At 51.6% G+C, this 21,394-nt stretch overlaps 1 protein-coding gene across 1 annotated transcript in view; it reads left to right on the forward strand.

Annotated features, from left to right (window-relative positions):
* GALNT14 (polypeptide N-acetylgalactosaminyltransferase 14) overlaps nucleotides 1-21,394 on the forward strand; it is a 189,707-nt gene that overhangs the window by 136,296 nt on the left and 32,017 nt on the right. The window contains exons 3-6 of the mRNA XM_005886056.2: nucleotides 8,880-8,978; nucleotides 16,118-16,185; nucleotides 18,286-18,351; nucleotides 18,515-18,636. Coding sequence (XP_005886118.1) covers nucleotides 8,880-8,978; nucleotides 16,118-16,185; nucleotides 18,286-18,351; nucleotides 18,515-18,636 — 355 coding nt within the window. The remainder of the gene's footprint in view (nucleotides 1-8,879; nucleotides 8,979-16,117; nucleotides 16,186-18,285; nucleotides 18,352-18,514; nucleotides 18,637-21,394) is intronic.

Below are 21,394 nucleotides of genomic sequence, written 5' to 3' on the forward strand. Positions count from 1 at the left end.
TAGATTCTTTCCTGCAGAGTGAAATGTTGCAAGCAATGGTCTCTATAATTTAAAATATATATATATTTTTATTGATTTCAGAGAGGAAGAAAGAGGGAAAGAGAGAGAAACATCAATGATGAGAGAGAAACATGGATCAGCTGTCTTCTGTACACCCCCACTGAGGATCGAGCCCAAAACCTGGGCATATGCTCTGACCAGGAATTGAACCATGACCTCCTGGCTCATAGGTTGATGCTCAACCACTGAGCCACACTGGCTGGGCTAATTTTTAAATTTTATTTTACTTATATGAAAGAACCCAACATCTGGGAACCAATATCTGACAACTAATGTTGAACTTTTAAATTGTATTATATATAAGCTAAGGTTCAGGAATGACCGAGGGCAACAGCGCCCGATAGAAATTGATGAGAGCCTTACATTTAATCTAATTTTTTTTCTGGTAGTCACATTGTTAAAAGAAAAAGAAATCAGTGAAATTAATTTTCATAATATATTTTATTTAACCCAATGTACCTAAATAGTATCATTTCAACATATAAGCAATGTAAAAAAAAAGTTTCTGAGATATTTCACATTCTCTTTTTGTACAAAGTCTTTGAAATCTTGTGTGCATTTGATACTTACAATGTATCTCCATTTCAACTCATCTCAAGTGCTCAGTAACCACATGTGGCTAGTGGCTCCGGATTGGACAGAGCGGGTCTGGGAGAAGAGAGTGATGAGCCTATCAGATAGGATTCAGTCTCTCTTGTCTTACTCAAGGAAGCCTCCTTTATCATCCTGAGGACTTCGGTATATGACAGGAACAGCCTGGCTTTTTTTTTTTGTATCCTGCACGCACCCCAACCAGGGCCTGGGATGGGGAGGAATCTGCAACTGAGGTATATGCCCATGACTGGAATCGAACCCGGGACCCTTCGGTCTGCAGACCGACGCTCTATCTACTGAGCCAAACTGGCTAGGGCACAGCCTGGCTTTTCAAACACGGCTGAGTATTCCCAGTGCAATAGAGAATGGGTCAGAGCTCTTCAGAGGCACCGTGTGATTCCCAGATGTCTGCCAGGACAGCCTTAGCCCAGGCTCCCTGTTCTTGCCACGGTGGCTTCATACTCCAACTTCAGTTTTCGTGACTTATTTGGTCTTTTACTCCGACCTTGGTGTCCCACTCGGCTCACAGCTCTGCAGCTCAATGGAGCTGGTGTCACCCATAACTTAGCAAGATCCATTTCCCCCTGTGGCTTTGTCAGCTGCTTTCTCCCCCCTCATTCCATAGACATTTATTGTATGTCTGCTGTGTTTAGTCGCTCTGCTAGGTTACTAACTCAGGTTACAGCTGCAAATAAGTCCTTGCCTCCATTGCAGCTAACAGTCAGCAGAGGAGAGAGAAAAGTACATTGACAAGACTTGGCAATAACTTTCAGTGATGAGGTGGGTACAGGGTCCTGGGGCAGCCCATTGGAAAAGCCTTGGGAGGTCAAGCACTGCTTCCCAGGGGAAATAACTTCCCAGCCAGGATTAGAAAAGGAGAAAATAGCCCAGCCTTGGGAGAGAAGCGAGTACATTTCAGACACATGGGAGGGAGGCGGCGCCTTCCTAGGCCCAGAGGGAGAAAGCAGGTCAGGCACAACCTGGCTAGAGCTTGGAGGATGTGAAGAGAGGAGTCAGAAGTGGTGCCAGGTCCCTAGGATGGTAAGCTGTGATTAGCAGTTTCAACTTTATTTTGTGAGAAATTTGGACAGCCTTGGCTGGGTAGCTCAGTTAGTTACAGCATCATCCCGGTGAGTCAAGGTTGCAGGTTTGATCCCTGGTCAGGGCACATACAAGAATCAACCAATGAATGCATAAATAAGTGGAACAACAAATCGATGTTTCTCTCTCTCAAATCAATACGAAAAAGAAAATTTTAAAAACCCAGAAATTTGGACAGCGTTGAAAGGTGATAAAGATTTGCAGTTTGAAAAGATCATTCTATTTGCAGTGTCCAAGATAGATCGGAAGGGGATAAAGCCAGCTAGAAGTTGCTATAGTAATCCATGAAGACATGATGGGAATGTGGAGCAACATCAGGTCCGGAGATGAAGATGGATGGTCGACAGGTTTGATCCCTGGTCAGGGCACATACAAGAATCAACCAATGAATGCATAAATAAGTGGAACAACAAATCGATGTTTCTCTCTCTCAAATCAATTTAAAAAAATTAAAAAAACACACAGAAATTTGGGCAGTGTTGAAAGGTGATAAAGATTTGCAGTTTGAAAAGATCATTCTATTTGCAGTGTCCAAGATAGATCGGAAGGGGATAAAGCCAGCTAGAAGTTGCTGTAGTAATCCATGAAGACATGATGGGAATGTGGAGCAACATCAGGTCCGGAGATGAAGATGGATGGTCGACAGGCCCTAGCATTACCTTGGAGGCCACCAGGAATCAATGAAGGGCCCTTTGGGGACTCTGGGAGCCCATGGGGGGCGGGGGTGGAGTCATGATGCAGTTGCATAGCTCTTCTACCAGGTACCCAAGAGAATTTACCTTTGGGGTGTGAGAAACCTGGTAGACATTTTTTGTTTTGTTTTGTTTAGTCGCTAAGAGTGCCTGTATTCGTTGTCTACTGCTGCATAACAAATTACCCCGAAACTTAATGGCTTACACTAATGACGATGTTTACCATCTCACAGTTTCTGTGGGTCAGGAATTCGGGAATCTGGGGACTCTGAGAGCCCGTGTGGGGGGAGTCATGATGCAGTTGCATAGCTCTTCTATCAGGTACCCAAGAGAATTTACCTTTGGGGCATGAGAAACCTGGTAGACTTTTTTTGTTTTGTTTTGTTTAGTCTCTAAGAGTGCCTGTATTCGTTGCTGCATAACAAATTACCCCAAAACTTAATGGCTTACACTAATGACGATGTTCACCATCTCACAGTTTCTGTGGGTCAGGAATTCGGGAATGGCTCAGGTAGGTCCTTCCTTCAGGGTCTCTCATAGGCACAATGAAGGTGCAGGCATCACAGGGCATGGCTGACCCTCTTCCAGGCACCCTCACGGGGTTGTTGGCAGGACTCAGTTCCTCACAGGCTGTTGGCCAAAGCCCACACCCAGGCCCTTGCTATGTGGGGTTCCCCAGAATGGCAGCTTGCTTCACCAAAGCATGCACGCCAAAAAGATGGAAGTCACAGTCTTTTGTAACCTAATTGCAAAAGTGATACCCCATTACTTTAGCTGTATCCTGTTCCTTGGAAGCAAGTGGCCAGTTCAGCTCACACTTATTGGGAGGAGATCACACAAAGAGGTGGGGACTGGGGGCCACCAGCTGTCCATCACGGCGCCCAATCCACTTCTATGCAGCTCACTTCCCTGCCCTGCCCCACTTAAACCCTCCCACTATCCTGGAATTTAATACATGCTCGGCAATTCAAAACGTGGCAAGTGTTGGGGAATAGCAGATCTCACTATTATTTTAAGTGTTTTTTATGGGCTGGAGGATTTCTGTAACACGAAGGAAGGGTGGCTATTAAAGCAGGAAACTGGGGCAGTATATGTTTATGAGGACGAACAAATTAATCTGCATGTGAAATCCCAGGGAAATTGACATGAAATAAAAATTTCATGCTTTACAGTGTATCAGTGTTGCCCATGAAATGAGATTAAAGGGAATTTCTGGTGTTACAGTCGTCATACATTTTGGACGGTTTGTGTTTTACCCTTCTAAAGAGTTGAGCTGGAATCTAGAGGCCAGTCGCAGATGCAGCATTTTATAGCTTGAGGTCTTCTCCCTCCCCCCCCCCCCCCCCCCCTAAGAGCAGGCTTCCTTACAGAATGAGCTGGGAATGCATTAGGTGTTCTCAGCTCTAAAAACTAAATCGATTCTAAACGCTGGCAGCATGTTCACTGTTCCTGTCCTCGGGGGACTGGCATTCTGGGAAGGTCCCTGGGCCAGGAGCTTTCCCTTCTCATCCTTTCTTCCTCACACACATCAGTTTTGGTGGCAGGAGAAATGAGGGGAGGAGGGAGGGAGGATGTACCCTGCTGCCTGCATCTGGGAATCCACAGATTGCTGCTCCCTAGGGGACAGACAGTGTTCTCCCAGGAAACCACCCCACTTTGCGTCACGTGTCTGTGTTCCCCTTGGCCTTTGTGGCCGTAGAGCTCAGGAAATGGGACACACGGGAAGAGAACACCTTGGTCTCCTCTGCCTGGGTCTCAGCTCATAGTGTGCACTGAGCTCCAGGAGTCAGAGGGACCAACCACAGCTTTCTGTTTGGAGCAGCTGTTTATTAACCACCCCTGGGAAGGGGCCTCGTGGAAATCACACCTCCACTCACCTTTTCTGGCTCCATCTGGGCAGTACGTAGGGGCCCCTGTTAGCATGTCCCTGTGGCCGCTCAGCCAGAGGTTTCCCGACAGGGATGGCATCCTGTCCCTCCCTTCTGGGCAGGTCACTGCAACCGCTGGATTCCAGAGCGCAGTAGAATCTGCTCTTGGGGTGGTGATTTGAGTGTGGGCACAGGGGTGCTCGTGGTGCGCAGGGCACAGAGTGGGCCTGAGTAACAGCTGGGTGCTGGGACCCGTGCTGGCACGCAGATGTTGTGGCCTGGTGATAGGACGTCCAGCAAGCCAGGGGTCACTAGCTGCAGAGAGTGACCACTTCCCTTTGCCTCAGTGTCCTCACGAGTGACCCCATTGGACAGCAGCCCCTCGTCGGGCTGTTCGGAGCCTTCAGAGGTGCTCACTACAGTGCCTGGCGGTAGGAATCACTGGGCATAGTTTTAAAGCATTCCCTGAGGTGGGTATTTTCACCCTTAGGAACCAGGAAGCTAAGGCTTAGAGAAGTCAAGTCTCTGCCAGGCTCCCAGGGAGGAAGATTTGACCCCATGTGCCCTACCACAGGCCTGCTGGGTTTCATTACCCCATGTGGCATGACCTTTCCCCTTTATGTGACTGCCCTCAGTCTCCCCTCTGGGATGCCAGAACCCCTTCCAAGAGTTTGTCTTCTCCGACTCGGGGCCGTTGTCAGATCTGGAGGAGCCAGAACGGCTTTGCTTTGCGTGCATATCTATAATAATAAAAGTATAATATGCTAATTAGACTGGATGTCCTTCTGGATGACCTTCCGGACGAAGCTGGGGTTGTGAGGATAGCCTGGGTGGCAGAGGGAAGCTGGTGCCGGCAGCGGAGGGAAGGAAGGCCTACTCTTGCACGAATCTCGTGCATTGGGCCTCTGGTTTTAATAATAATAATCAAGCTCTCCCCTGCTTCACAGTTACTGAGGCGGCCTCCCCGCCACTCCCTCCAGATTTTGTGCTCCAGAATAAAATCCCAAACATTTATACTTTATGACCACGTCTCCTCTTCCCTAAGGGCAGCGTGCTGTAGGAGGGAGACTTTGTCCGGGAGCCAGAGAACCCCGGTCCTTGCCCCAGCAGGCACCCTACAGGCCACCAGGGGCCCCTGCTGCCCATTGAGAAAGGGGGCGGGGTGGTGATCCTCATAACACTGTTTACAGGCTGCTGTCGGTTTAATGAGCTTGTGCAGTAAAAGGAAAGGCATGTGCATAGCATTACATTTCTGTGTAACTGACAGTGATCCTCACTAAGTGAGTTTCTGACATGCCCGAATTGGCACGTGTGCAGGGGTGGGGGGTAGGGGTGGCAGGGAGCAGCGATTGGCTGGTGGAGAGATGGGAAGAGACAAAAGAGGGAGAAGTTCCAACCCCAGGCCAGGCGTGAGCATCTCGGAGCCCTCTCTGGGAAGCAACCTCTGCCAATAAGTGGCATTGAACACTCAAGAAGTTGGTGGTTCAGGAAGCACTTTAAGACCCAGCTGAACTTAGGAAAATGAAGAGTCTTAATAGACTCTTTCTTTAAAGAATTAAAGAAAAGCCGCTGGTGGAAAATCGGCTGAGAGGAGTGTGTATTATTCAGGAGCTTCTGCGGCAATCAGGACGGCAGCCCGGGGCTGGCACCTGACTCCAACACAGCGGTGGTCCCGCCCTTCCTCCTCGGTCCACCCCCACGCCTATCCTTTCTGCTCACTGGCTCTCCTCTCCAGTGAAACCCCCGAGTCCTTAATAAATTATAAACATGCTTTCTGGCCCGTCTGCCGGCGCCAGAGCTCAGTGTTGGCAGCCTTTCTCATTCCCCTCGTGTCCCTAATAGATCTCGCTGTTTGATTAATCTTTTAGATTGCTCTCACAGAGAGCCGCCTCTCCTCACTGCGTCAGATTGTAAGAATTTTTCTCAGCCCTTGGCTTTGTTGCTGCCTGTGTCCTGTGCTCATCTCTAGGCAGGGCTGTGGCCCATCTGGGCCTCGGAGGGGAGGTGGCTGGTGCACAGGGCTCAGGCAGGTGCGCCTCACCCAGCACCAGCCCCTCCAGCTCTGTGCCTTAACCAGGGTGGGTTCACAGTGGGACACTAGGGACACTTGCCAGGTGAGAGGTCACGGGACCTGGGTTCAGCTCATCGCAGTCACTCTGCTGGTGTGTGACCTTGAGCGAGATTCTGAGCCTCAGTTGTCCTCATCTGTGGAGTAAAGGTTCTCAGAGGCTGTCATGACATCAGATGCGATAAAGGATGACTCCAGGTACCTGAAGCCGTGATCAGGGCAGGAGGCAGATTGTGCTAAGTCCCAGGAGCAAGATGTCTGTGCCTCTGAGGTCTGGGGCCAACCGTCCCCCCGACACTGCACCCCTGCTACCTGCCCTCCCAAAGCCTGTGCATGCTCCAGGTGCTTACAGGATTCCTGATCCTCGGGCACAGGAAGCTGGAGGGCTGAGGCCCAGGAGAGAACAACCCAGGCCTGTTACATCACGAATTTCTGCCCAGTTTAGGAGACTGGCCTGGGCTCTCTCCAAAGCCCCTTCCTCTTCTGGACTATGACTTTGTGGCTCTCATTCAGAAATACTGAACACTGCGCGGAGGCTGGTTCGGCCTCAGTGTGATGATTCTAGCTGCCGTTTACTCAGCATCTGTGGAACACCAGGTGTTTTGCCTGCAATGCCTGCGGTCTTCAGGACAAGCCCAGGAGGAAGGTGTTTGTCCACATTGTATAGGTGACAGCATTGAGGCTCAGAAGGTAAATGACGTGCCCAAGGGCACCCAGCAGTGCCCGGCAGACCCAGGATTCAAATGGACATCACAGCACAGGTTCCCTTCTCTGACATTGATGCCACCTCCTTTGCTCGCTCTCCTCCTCTAGCCTCCCAGCACCCCTCACCCACTATTGCATTGGCCAGTCCACACACCAAAGACGCCTCTCCAGCCCCTGCAAGATCTGACTCCACCCAATGGAGGAGGAGTCTGCGGATTTGAACTTGATGCTATAAATGAGTTGCTATTTGTCAGCCACCTATTAATAATCTGGGGCGGGGAGGAGTCTACAAGTGAAAAACTTGTCTCCACTTTCCAGATAAAGAAACTGAGGCTTAGAAAGGTAAATTCGGGTCTGCAGCCACAACTTGAGCCTCAGTTGCAGCATATTTGTGATCTTCCCTTTAAATCAACCATGCTATTGAGTGTCAGCTCTAACCAAAGCTTTTGATTACTGATGCTGTGAGAACCTTTAGCAGGAGAGCCCTGTCTTACAGTTGAGCGCACAGCAGCCAGGAGAGGGAAGTGGTCTGCCCAGGGTCCCACAGCTGCCATGGTGCCCGGACCCTTGTGTGGGAGGGTGGTCCTGATCCCAAAAGTTCTCTCAGTCTTTGCTCTTTAGGGAAAAGGGTTCAGAATTACCAGTGAGGCCAAAGGGATGTCAGGCCCACTGGCCTAGGAATGAGGCTCTTAAGTATTTTAGGCCACAGATTTCTTTGAGAATCTACATAAAACTATGCACCATCTCCCTAAAAAAAGCGGGGGGGGGAGTGCATTTGCATACGCAGCTTTCAAACAATTTCAAAGAGTTCACAGCTCCCTTGAAGTCCATCCTTGGGTTTCTTAACCCCAAATTAAAAACCTAGGGAGAAATTGGAATACGAAGAAAGGAAATGTTTAACTCACCACACCTGTTATTTACTTCCTGTTTAATATCCCTCCGTATGATTGGACAGCCCCCGAAAGAGCAAGAAGCAGGGACAGCCCCTGGTGGCACCAGCCCCTCTCAGCAGGTTTATTTTCGTTATTATAGTAATTTCCGGGCTGTGGGCTACAGTTTTCACTTGCAGAAAGGTACTAAATTGAAGGTACCCCAGATGTAATTGTCATATGAAATGATCCTGGTCACGTGGAAATGAATGCTTTTTCGAGACAGGGTTCTATTATTTTTGCTGGGGTTTGAGGGCTCAGCTTCTGTATACTTGCCAGATGTTGGTGTGTGGGGCGGGAGGTCGGGGTTAGCATGGTGGGGTGGACTGCAGCTGCTGGCCCAGAGCATGTGCAGCCTCTGCCAGCTGGATGGACCCGGACTGGGGAGAAGAGCCCAAGATTTGGGGGCAGGTTTGTGCGGCTCTAGGAACCACTGGGTACTAACTGGGGTGTGGGAGAAATCCCACATTTATGTTCTGAATCTCAGCTTAATTTGGCTCCAAGCCCAGGTTCCCCAAGGTGGTAGGAAATTTAGCTTCAGTCACTTTTGGAGCTTCCCTGCCCCTGCCCCTGAGGCCCTGGGGTCTTGCCCCATTCAGCGCCAGGCATCTGTCCATGCTGGTGACCACCACGATGTTTTCGGAGCTTCCCTGCCCCTGGTCAGGCTGGGTGAGGCCCTGGGGTCTTGCCCCATTTGGCGCCAGGCATCTGTCCATGCTGGTGACCACCACGATGCCCGTGGTTCCAGTCCCTGCCATCTGCTTTACTCCTGTCTTTCTTCCCCAGATGCACGCTGCTGATGTACCCCTGCCATCTGCTTTACCCCCAAAGGTCTTAGCTGTCTCCTGTCTTTCTTCCCCAGATGCACGCTGCTGATGTACTGCAGGGACCTGCCTCCCACCAGCATCATCATCACCTTCCACAACGAGGCCCGCTCCACCCTGCTCAGGACTATCCGCAGGTAGGACAGTCTTCCAGGTCGCTCAGCCCGCCTGAGCCAGCACTTGGTGAGGGCTCGTTTGCTTGCTGGGGGGGACTGGCCGTGTGATAAGAATATCAAGTGTTTCTAACCACCCACCAGGCACTGTTCAACACACTCCAGGTGCATCCACTCGGTCACTCCTCACAGCTCCCAATCCACAGGGGAAAGATGGAGGCCTGAGGTATTGAGTAACTTGCAGAAGGTCACTGAGAGTCATGGAGGGCCTGGTAGAGCCCTGCCCTTGGCTACTGTGTTGACCGCCTCTAGAATATGAGTTCTAAGTTCACGGCTGCCGAAGGAGCTGGAGCCTGAGAGGCTGAGTATGTACCCGCCCCCAGCATCAGGTCGGGATTAGAACTGGGGTCTGCCAAGTGCTGCCTATCCCAGCACTTGCCTCTCCACAGCCTCCCGCTCCCGTCAGGGCCGATGGTGCAAACCAGAGCAGCCCGACGGTAATGGCTAACATTTGCTTTCTCAGCCACCACTGTTTCAGCCCTGTTCCCTCTTGGGCCTCTCCATCCACCCTCAGGGCCTAGTCTGGGCCCTGCCGTTGCTCTAATAGGTAGGGCCTTGCTTGTGTGGCCTGTGACCTGCATGCATGTTTGATATGCAGAAGTTCCAGCGTCTGCCCCATGCCAAACACTCCTTAAAACACAGACAGGCCCCAGAGACCTGGCCGGGAATTTTTTGCCAGGTTCTTAGGAGGTCCTGGTTGTTTTGACTCCCCTTCTCTGTGTCTAAGAAGGAGACAACCAAGCACAGCAAAGTCGCTTGTCATTTCAATCAACAAGCCACACCTTCTCTCTCTCCTTGCCCCACCTACATGGCTATTGGCAGGTGGGGAAGCACCCAATGGCAGGAGGGAGTCAGCAATAGGGTCGCCCTGATGGCGGGCACCAAGTCTTCTGTGACACCTGTCACTCATGATGAGTGTCCACTGTGCAGGGTCAGTGTATCCCTTAGAAGGGTAGGGAGGGACCTGCCCAAACACACAGGCTTCAGTCCCGCGTTCCCCTCTGTCCACGGGAGCAGCTCTGTCTGCTGCCCAGATGTCCTGGTGACTGGCTGGCTGGGTCCTTCCACCAGCTGCTTGCCCTGTCTGCCCTGGCTTCTGCGTCCATCCCACAAGCCGCCTGATTTGAATTATATTTCCAACAAGACTTCAGCTTTTGACAAGAAAATGCGCCAGTCACTGCCACGTGTCACTGCGAGTCTCACGGTCGATTAATAACTTACCTTTCGGACTTGCAAGCAGTGTGGGGTGGGTATGTAGGGGGTCGGGGGCGAGGGGTGGTCCCATTTACCCGGGTCTGTTCTGGTGAAGGGAGAACAGAGGTTTGGGGCCTTGCAGGCAGAGCAGCACACGGCAGCAGAGGTACTGGTTCCCAAGTGCCAGCCACAGCCCCCCACACACGGCTGTGTCTGGGCACGACCACTAGATACTTCCATGAAGACACTGTAGCATCTGAGCGAAGCTCCTTCCCAGGATGGCTCCTCCTTCTTCAAGGAGTCTTCTGATTGTCACACCTCTGTCCTCCTCAACACACATGCTTGTACGCACACACTCACACACATATACTCACATACATTCACTCACACACTCTCTCACTCATACACGCACGCTCTCACCATTAGGGGACTGCGATCTGGGCCAGCCCTTGATCAATGTTAGCCATCCCTCTATCTGCACACCTAGTGAGCACTCAGAAGACAAGAGGCCCTTCAAGGAGTCTTCTGATCGTCACACCTCTCTCCTCCTCAACACACATGCTCGTACGCGCACACTCACACACATACACTCACATACATTCACTCACATACATTCACTCACACACTCTCTCACTCACACGCACGCTCTCACCATTAGGGGACTGTGATCTGGGCCAGCCCTTGATCAATGTTAGCCATCCCTATATCTGCACACCTAGTGAGCACTCAGAAGACAAGAGGCTGAGGGGTTCTTAAAGGACAGCACACTTAGAGTCTGAGGACCTGGGTTCAAGTTTCTACCCTGCCACTTCCTAGCCTTGTGACCGTGAGCAGGTCATGAACCAGATCGGTAAAGGTGGTGATAAAAGTGTATCCGATGTCTCAAGTTCTGTCACATTCCCCACAATAAACCTTCCTCTTGGGGTTGTCTCGGGAACATTTTGGGGGTGTTATAACATGGAGGCCACAGGCCCCCCAAGCTTCCCTGTTTATGTTCTTGGGAGCACTTCAGCTGCTGCCCTCAGACTCAGCCCTTTTAGTTCTAAGACATATTTCTCCTCTTCCAGCTGCTCCTCCACCTCTTCATTATAGTAATAACGATACTTTATAATAACATTAACATGTTAAATGTACACTGAGCTTTAAGTCTACAGAGCGCCTCACTTCAGTTGGGGCCCCAATTGGAGTCTGTGAAGTCCGGGTGTGTGTGGTGAATGGAGGACAGGGGCCAGGACTCTCCTTTCAACATCCTGTGGTCCTGTGTGGAAGTGGGAGGCAGCCAGGGCTGTGGTCCCAGTGCTCGGTCCCCCGGCCTGGAGGTCTGTCTCCGACGTCCTGGTGCCCTGTGCTCTGGGAGGGGGCTTGGGGCCATCAACAGAGTTTTCAGAGGGTAGCCATGAAGTGCCAGACCACACCAGACGCTGGGCATTCTGTGGAGAGCCGTGGACCTGTGTGCTGCCTCTCAGACTTCCGATGTAAGCCGGGCCCCTGGCTCAGGCCCGAGTGTAATGCACACAAACAGCAGATTGGGGGCCTGAAAGCCACGTGTGAACAGACGTGTGTTTACATCAGCAGCAGGCTGGATGGAAGTGAGTTTTAGGGAGGGAGGCAAGGAAGATTATTTCTAAATGTTTTTGTTTTTTTAAGATATATTTTATTAATTTTTTACAGAGAGGAAGGGAGAGGGATAGAGAGTTAAAAACATCGATGAGAGAGAAACATCGATCAGCTGCCTCCTGCACACCCTCTACTGGGGATGTGCCCGCAACCAAGGTACATGCCCTTGACTGGAATCGAACCTGGGACCTTTCAGTCCGCAGGTCGACGCTCTATCCACTGAGCCAAACCGGTCAGGGCGAAGATTATTTCTAGAAGCTTCCACGGCCAGGTATCACTCACTGCCTTGGGATTCTGAACCTCCTTCCACTACTGAGAAGGGACTGACTGAGAATCACTTCCCATCACTTCACCAGAGATGAAAGGGTCTTCTCTAAGGCACCTTTCATCTTTAATGTTCTGATGGCTTTGCTGCCAGGCCATCAGAAAGGAAAAGAGGCTCGAGGAACTGGGCTGGGGGGGGGGAGTTGTGGGGGACACTATTCCTTTCCTTCCTCCTCCCAGCACTGGACCAGGTCTTTGCCTCTCTGCTCACGCCTGCCCAAGCTCTCTGGCCTGAGCTCCTGAGTTAGCTGGAGGGCGAGGGGCTGGAAAGACCCATATGGGACCCTCAGAGCCAAGTAGAAGCGTGATGGGGTGGGCAGTGGGGGAGGGAGAGAATCACAGCCTAGGTGAGTGAGGGGACTTCTCTCACTTAAGGAGAGAGAAAAGCCTGGCAAAATGGTTTATCGTTGGTGTTGCAGCAGGTCCCTGTGTATATGTGAAACCCAGGGTTGTCCCCTTCCTTGGGGGGCCTCCTTTGGCTCTACACACACATGGGACTCTGGAGCCCACACGACTGATACTTCATATCCCGAGTCTCTCACTGTAGCTTCTGTGTAAAGTCCTAGATTTAGAGGAGCAATTTCTCAGGTTAAGGTGGTTAAGAAATCGGACTCTGGGGCCAGATTTGGCTGCTCTGCCCTTGCCAGCTACGTGACCCTGGGCCAGCTCTTTCACCTCTCTGCCTCAGTTTCCTTTTCTGCAAAACAAGGGCTCCTGGTAATAACTACTTTGCATGATTGTGGAGAAGAGTAAACGAGCTCAGGCAGGTCAAGGCCTTGAAACAATACCTGGTTCTAGTTGAGCCTGTACAGGTGACAACAGGTGATGCACCCCCAGTGGGGAGGCAGCAGTGCGGAGGGCTTGTTAAAACATGGTTTCTTGGGCCCCACCCCCCGATATTCTAGCTCATGAGTCTGGAGTGGGGCCCCCAGGTGACGCTGATGCTACTGGCTCTGGGATCACACTTTGAGAACCAGTATCATGACTTATCAACACTCAGATTGCAAGAGCAGCGGCTGTGCACCAGGCACAGTGCTAAGCGCCTTTCATGCAGCTGAGAGAGTGGTGGTGCTGCAGGCTCAGTACTAACTGGAGCTCCCCACCTGGTGAATGGAGGCTGGACAGGTTCAGGGCCTCAACCCACGCCAGTCTGCTCCAGAACAAGTCAACTTCTCAGCCAGCCTTAGGTCTTCATTCAGCTGGTATTTATGGAGCGTTTGATAAACCCTGCCTGCATCGAGACCGTGGAGTTCACAAAGCAATTTCAAATACATTTCCTCATTTCATACGCACAAAAGCCTGTGAAGTAGGTCAAGTATTAATATCGCCTGCCCTTACAAGGAAAATGTAATTACAGATGGAAAGGAAGGCGGCCTGGCGTCTTGTTCAGGATTGCACAGCTAGTCCGCGGTGGGGGCCTCCTGGCCTCCCACGCTGCCCACCCGCCATGCCTACCTCCTCTCGGGGTGCCCACGTGGGCTCCATGGTTAGGGCAGCAGGCAGAAAGCAGAAAGTGTAGACGCTGCCTGCACAACGTCCTGGGGCGGGGATGTGAGCTGTGTACAGGAGACTCAGGTGTAGCAGAATTCCCAGGCACACCGTGACCTGGATGTGCCAGGGAGGTAAGCCCTCCCTGCCGTGCTGAGGCTGCGGAAGGAGAGGGCCTGGAACAGCCCGGGGCGCAGAAGCAGGGGAAAACATGGCTTTGTCATGGAGGGTGCTGGTGAGGCGTGCTGGCAAGAGAAGTGATGAGAGCAAAGGGGTCAGGGGGTGGGCATGGGGATGGACTGTGCAGAAGGGAGGGCCCCCTGGGCTGCCCTGGACCTTTCTCCTCCACCGGCCACCCTGGAGCCCAGAGCACCCGCCCAGCCCAGCCCAGCGCCACTTTCAGGAAGCCCCCCACCATCACTCCAATTGCTGTGATCAGAGGAGCAAAAACAAGCCAGGTGTTACCAGGAAATGGTCTAATTAGCACTTACTGCTGATGATTTCTTTCTTTCTTTTTTTTCCTTGTTTAAACCCTGGGCATTTTTTATTCGCTAATCATCTCTCAGTTCAACCAGCACAGAGCCACACGCGATTTACCTTTTGATGTTCGCAGAAGAGAACTCTTGAATTTCAAAGAGCCGGCAGGGATTTGGGGAATCGCATGCAGAAGCTGCTGCCATAATCAAACCTCATTAGAGGGTATTCTTCAGGCAGGTTTTCCCTTTCTCTCTGCCTCCCTCCCCCCCTCACTCCCTGATTAGCCACTATTTGTTGAGTTTGCCTGTGTTTTCTCTCCAAAGATCACGGTGAGGTGGTAAGGGTCTCCTCCCGCCACCTGCTGGCCCTCCTGGTTCCCACCTCCCACCGGAGGGCTCAAGGCTTGGTGTTGGGGCTCCTCTGTCTGCCTGACACCCGTTGCCATGGTGAGAGTTAAGGCTTCATGAATAAAGGTAGCTCGAGGCAAGGATCTGCCCCGAGCCTTCTTAGAAAGGTGGCTCACCAGAACCAGGGCTGAGAGGAGGGACATGCGCAGCGCCTCGGCCCATCCAAACCTCCTCCCCAACACATGGATGGCTCCAGGCATTCTATGGTGGATGGTGCTGCCCAGGAATATTTCTGAGGAACCATGTGGTTTGGGGTGTTCAGGAGAAGTGGGATCCAGCCTGACACCCAGTGTGAACTCCAAAACCCAGCCTTGCCCTGGGGATATAGAGCCACAGCACAGGAGGGTAAATTAAGTCAATTCAAAAAATCATGATGATACACAAAATAATAATCATTGCTACCAAGTTTCATCATTTATTGCCAGACACCCTGCTAAATGCTTTAGATACATTTTCTCCTTTAGCTCTCCCAACAGCCCTGTGAAGTGGCTACTACTACATTTATCCCCATTTATAGATGGAGTACTTTACTGCACAGAACAGTCAAGTAACTCACCCAAGATTGCACAGCTAGTAGTAAGTAGCTGCTAGACCACAAGCTTCTGGAAGGCAGAGCTTATGTCTCTTTTGTTCCTCATCACACACCCAGTGCCAAGCACATAGTAGGTATGCACTAAATGTCCCTGGAGGGGGTGGTAATGGGCCAAGAGGCTGTGCTGGACTCTGGCAATGCAGAGGTAACTTGACAAGGATATGACTGTCCCTGCGGATATGACCAGGTCCAGCAAAACCAACCCCCAGTCAGACAGCAGTGAAAGCCGTGGGAAGCTTCAGATACAACTGCTGAGGAATCCCAGAGGAGGAAGCAATTAATTCTCACTAAGTGGCTGGGAAAGCTATTAGAGAGGAAGTGACATTTGAACTGGTCTCCTGGCAGAGGATGGTCATTCAAGCCGTGGCCGAAGTAGGGGGATAGGCTCTGCGTTATGAGTGGGCAGGTGTCTCCAGGTAACGGCACTGGGCGTGAGCAGGCTGGAAACGGGGGTTGGCTCCAGGCTGTGACAGGCGGCCTTGAAGAGCATGCTGAGGGTTTGGGGTGTAGGTGGTGGGGAGCCGAAAAGGAGGGGTTGTCAGATTATCTGTCTGCATCAGCGAAGACAATCACATGACCAGAGATCAGAAAGCTTGCTCTGGGGGCCCCAGGAGGATGGCCTGGGCAGGTCAAGGCTACCATAATAAACTGTACAAGAGGTCGGAGCAGGTGTAAGAGGTGACAGTGATGCGAGTCACATTTGCAAGTCGAACCAGCCCATCTTTCTTGGTCACTCGTTTGGTGTGGGGGTTCAGGGAGGGGGGATTGTTGAGGATGACTCCTTCATTTGCCTTGGTGCCAGGTGAGTGGTGGTGGCATTCACTCACTAAGACAGAGCAGAGTTCTCTGCCAGTGGTCACGGGGGAGCCAGGGGCCTGGACAAGCCCTTTAGCTGCTCTTTGAGTTTTTATGTCTCAAATGCAATGGTATATATTTTAAACTCAATTTAATGCACATATTTGCCATTAGACATCATAATGATCTTCCCTCTTCCCATCTCTCAGTGTGTTAAACCGCACCCCTATGAATCTGATCAAGGAAATCATATTAGTGGATGACTTCAGCAATGACCGTAAGTAGCATCGCTCCCTTGCTCTGTAGACACAAACGTCTGTCCCAGCCCCTCAGTACCAGGCAGGGGCGAGCCCAGGGTTCTCGGGGGATGTAGGAAAGCCTAGGTTTATAGCAGGAGTGGAGCCTTTGAGTGTCCAAGCAGGGCTCAAGAAGGAGATAAGACTTACCTTTGTAAAACAGCGTCTTGGGTTCTCTGCTATGAGTCTGTGAGGACGTAAGCAGGTACATTTAGTAGATTCTTGCCTGGGTTGGTGTGTATATGCATATGTGCACACCTGGATGTACACACAAGCGTGTGTGTCACTGCTCCTTAACCTACATTCCTGGACGTAGGAATTCGACCTTCAAAGGATTGACCCTGGTGCTCAGAGCCCAGAAGCAAATATATCACCAGAGATTCCCGTGTGGGATGCATGATCAACTGCTAGCCTGCGCCGAGGGGACCACACCCTCTCCCTTTCATTCCTACAGGAGGACAAGGTGGGCTCTGTCTTTGGCATCCCCTGGTGGGACAGCCCATCAGCTGGCCACGACACAGTGAGCACCTGCCTCCTTCCAACCCTGCAACCTACTGGTCATCGCTGTTTCCTAATCGTCCTGTCAAAGAACCTGGGCCCCACCCAAATTCATACTCCAAGTCTACTGTCCCCAAGAAAAGCTTGACACCTGTGTGCTCAGGGACAGTCATTATAGAAACACTGTTAGGCTTCAAGTATTAATAGTGCCGATACCTCTTCTGAGAGCCATGGGTACAGTTCCAGGCAGTCAACCACACCCAGGCAAGCCCGCCCCTCCCCACTGATGAACCAGGGGAAGCAGACAAGGGCCACTGGGGGCAACTCCAAGTCCAGGAGGGTGGAGCCTGTCCCCACCAGAGCTGATGCTGGATGCTGGAATAGGAGGCACTGCTGTGCTGGATTCTGCTGTAGGAAGGCTAGAAACCCACATCTGTGACAGAGCCTCGGAACCTTGGAAGTGATACATAAGTGGGCTGTGCACCAGGTCCACAGGGATTCGTGTGCTGCAACTCAGGGATCTGATCTCCTTTCCCTAGTGAAGAAGGGGTTGGAGGTGGGGAGGCACTTGTCCTGCTGGGAGGCAGCCTGGCACTGAGGCTGCAGAAGGGAATGCTGCTAGATCAACTTAGAGGCAGAATAGCCTGGTGGTTAGAGCGTGGACTCTGGAGCCAGACTGCCTGGCTTCAAATCCTAGACCTGTCACTCACTCTTACTAGGGAGGTGCCTTGGGCAGATTATTAACCTCGATGTGTCTCTGTTTCCTTGACTATAAAATGGAGATAATAATAGATGTGGTTTAGATAAGAATTTAAATGTAAACACCTTCAAAGGGCTTAGAACAGCACCTGGCCCCAAGAAAGCGTGTGTGAGTCTTTGCTGTCACTCAGTCCAGTCCGAGCCAAGCAGAGAGGCTAAGGTTGGTAAACCGATGAAGCAAAGCCAAACTGGTAGGAACACGATATAGAGTTCAGAACCAAGGGATGGTGAGCCTACGGAATTCTGGGCAGCAGGCAAGCTAGAGGATGGCCCTAGGCAAATGCCTGAGATGGGCTCCCTTGCCCATCCTGGCACCTTTTCCTGTGTGATGGAAAGTTGGACCAGCTCTGTGTGATGGAAGACCCTGTGGATGGAACCCTTAACAAATAGGGTCTCTTGTATTGAGAGTCCTTGGTCTGAAAGGAAACTCCAAAATTCATCCCATTCCGTCTCTGGCCGCCCAGCAGTGTTTTCCATACCCCGCTGAAATGAACTCTTGCTTTGAGTGATGTGGAGGAGAGGAGCAATGTCCCCAGGCGACCATGCCTGGAACTCCCATCTGGAAGTATTTTCTAACAAGTGTGCAGGTGCCACTGTGTGACTGACCTGCTCCATAGAGGCCATCTTGAGCCACTCTGCATGGACCGGGCCACAACATATATTGATAGTCATGGTTGGTGCCCCTGTCAAAGGCCCCAGGAACCCAGGAGTCAGGGCGGGGCTCTGCAGTCGGTGGTGGGCACTGCAAGCAGGGCTGCCTCACCTATTCTTCAGGTTCACCTCCACCCCAGGTGCTCACTTCACATAACCTGTTGTCTTTGCAGCTGGTGACTGTGAAGAGCTCATCAAGCTGCCCAAGGTGAAATGCCTACGCAATGACCAGCGGGAAGGTGGGTCTGTGCAGTTGGCGGGATCTGGGGATGTGAGCGGGGGTGAGGGGGGGGTTGGTATTAGGTGTGTGCATGTTTTGGGGGTGTTCTGTGTATGGGGAGAATGCCAAGTGGTTCCTCCGTGGCCCTGCTGCCACCCACTTGGCCTTTTATCCCCTCTCAGGTCTGGTCCGGTCCCGGATCCGAGGCGCTGATGTTGCCCAAGGCACCACTCTGACTTTCCTCGACAGCCACTGTGAGGTGAACAGGGACTGGCTCCAGCCACTGCTGCACAGGGTCAAAGAAGTGAGTGAGGCCGACCGAGGGGCACAGGGATCCCCGTGTCCCCATCTTCTCCAGGCTCAGTCCTTCCCATGTGCCCACAGTCCCTCTGGGAGGTGGATGGGGAAACTGAGGTAGAGCAGTGCCCAGGGTCACACAGAAGGCAGTGAGGGAGCAAGGCCCAGGGCCTATTCTTTGTCACAAGGTCACCCATAGTAGGCTTGCAGGCAGGGCTGCCCCAGCTGGTGCATGTCACACACAGCTTCCCGGGCTAGAGAACTAACTGCCCAAAGTAATTTCACCCAGACAGTAGAAGGTTCCAGAAAGGGAGCCCTGATGAGAGCCTTTGTGAAAAGGGGGCAGTGGAATGAACCAGGCCTCATCTCCCAGTCTGTGGGTCTTGCCTCCATCCACGTCACCCTCACCCAGTGGCCACGGTAAGTGGACTACATGCTGAGACCTGAATTCCTTGCCTCTGTCTGTCCTTAAATTACTCTAGAATTTTGTATTCTGTCTCTCTCCATGTCTCAGTTATTCTTCTTAAAAGTGAAAAACATTTAGGAATTTTTCCAACAATGTATCGCCCCATCCTGGTGTGTAGAAGGCACTGCTGTGGCTGCCAGTGTTGGTGATTAGCATCGGGGCAGTTGATTTTCTCCAGGTTATTGGTCCTACAGCTGCTCTGTGAAATAGGAGGTTGGGTGTTTTTACATACCCATTTCACAGATGAGGACACTGATATTCCCTAGCTGGTCCAGCCAGTACTGGAACCCTCTGTATGGACTGTGCTTATTTCCTTCCCGTTCTTCCCACTTTCTTATTATCTTCAACTTCTACCTGCAAAATGACCGTGTTGGGAGGGTGAAAGGATTGGGAAGTGTAAACTGCTCAGAGGGTAGGAAATCCTTACCAGTTACTTCATTCCCATGAGAGAAGCTCGGTGGGTTTATAAAGTTCTCACACGTGGGCCTAGGTGTTAAAACCCATCCCGTGACCACTTTCCCGAGGTTGGGAGGGCTCGTACAGTGAGTGCTGTTCAGAAAAATCTCCTCTCCCCTCTTTTCAACTTTATTTTGGCAAAGAGGTCTTGACTGAGAAATAGTAGGTTATGAATGGGCCAAGGGTTTTGCCTGGCTCTGGAGGCCCTTTGCCACATCACTGCCTGCCCCTGGGCTCAGTCTGCAGGCACAGCGCTGCCTCCCCCATCACATCAGCCGCCCCTTCTCTCTGAACCTGCCCCCAGTTCCTGCAGCTCCATCTCTGACCATGTCCTTCCTGCCGCTGGGCGCCCTTCTCTCCTCTCTGCAAACCCCTTACTCTTCAGGGCCTTGTCCTTATCACCCCTCCTCCAGGGGGCCTCGCCTGACCACCTGGCCAGCTGGGATTCCTCCAGGCAAGAATTGCCCACTTGGCCCTACAGTTTGCTTTCTGGGCTTAGTTCTCTGTCTCCCCTATTTATTGAGCACCTATTCCGGGTAGAGTTGCAAGGGAAAGAGACCCCTCTCCCCATCTGAGGCACAAGCCCTTAGATCAGTGGTTCTCAACCTTCTGGCCCTTTAAATACAGTTCCTCATGTTGTGACCCAACCATAAAATTTTCATTGCTACTTCATAACTGTAATGTTGCTACTGTTATGAATCGTAATGTAAATATCTGATATGCAGGATGGTCTTAGGTGACCCCTGTGAAAGGGTCATTCGACCGCCAAAGGGGTCGTGACCCACAGGTTGAGAACCGCTGCCTTAGATCTTCAACCCAGAAGCGCTCAGAACCCTGTGTTTAGGGTTTATGGAGGCTTCATTACACAGCGTGCTTGATTAAATCATTGACCTTGGATTCTGAACTCAACCTCCAGTGTTTGTCCCCTCCCTGAGGTGGGGTTGCGGGTGCTTGGAGGGAGAGGTGAGGGGGGCAAAGCCCTCTAATCATCAGCCCCCATCCTCTAAGAGCCTATGATTAGCATTAGCTCAGGTAAGGTGAGAGGGGCTGATGCACAAAAGATGCTCCTCTCACCCCTTCGCTCAGGAAGTACAAGGGTGTTAGTAGCTCTGTTGGATGATCCAGGAACAAAGGCCGAATATATATTTCTTCCTGTATCACATCATCACAGTATAGACCACATTTTGTTTACCCATTCATCCACTGATGGGCATTTGCGCTTTTCCTACTTTGTACTATTGTGACTAGTGCTGCTGCAAACATTGGTACAAGTTTTTGTTGGAGTGTCTGCTTCCAATTCTTTGGGGGTGTCTACCAAGGAGTGGAATTGCTGGGTCATGCGGTGACTTTGTGTTTGACCTGTAGGATCCCCCAGGCTGACCTGTCCCTGCAGGATGTGTTTAGGGGACTTTGCTTTCCTGAGACTTCATTCCCGGGGTCTGAGTCCATCTCAGAAGCCCTCTCTGGAAAATGCTCTCATTTCTGCACCACTGGCCACCTTACCTGTAGGCAGAGGAAGCCTTCATCTCCTCCTTCCTGCCTGTGAGTGTTGCTGCCACCTAGGGCTCCTCCTCCTGCGCGTCATTTGGCCCCACATTGAGCTCAGCCTCCCATGCTAAGACCCCGGTCCCCACCCCTGTCTGACCGAAAGCTTTTGTAGCAGAGGGCTGGTCAGACAAACTGGACGGTGGTCCTTGCGCTGCCCCTGCAGAGCTTGCCACCAGACCCTGACTCTTGCTGACTGAATGGTTCCACCGAGTCATCCCTTGCAGGACGAGGAGTGGGGGTGAGTGTCAGCTTGCATTTCCACGTGCCTTTGTGTGTGTCTTGTCTCAGAGTAAAA

The sequence above is a fragment of the Myotis brandtii genome, unplaced genomic scaffold, assembly GCF_000412655.1.
Source record: "Myotis brandtii unplaced genomic scaffold, ASM41265v1 scaffold953, whole genome shotgun sequence".
NCBI lineage: Eukaryota > Metazoa > Chordata > Mammalia > Chiroptera > Vespertilionidae > Myotis > Myotis brandtii.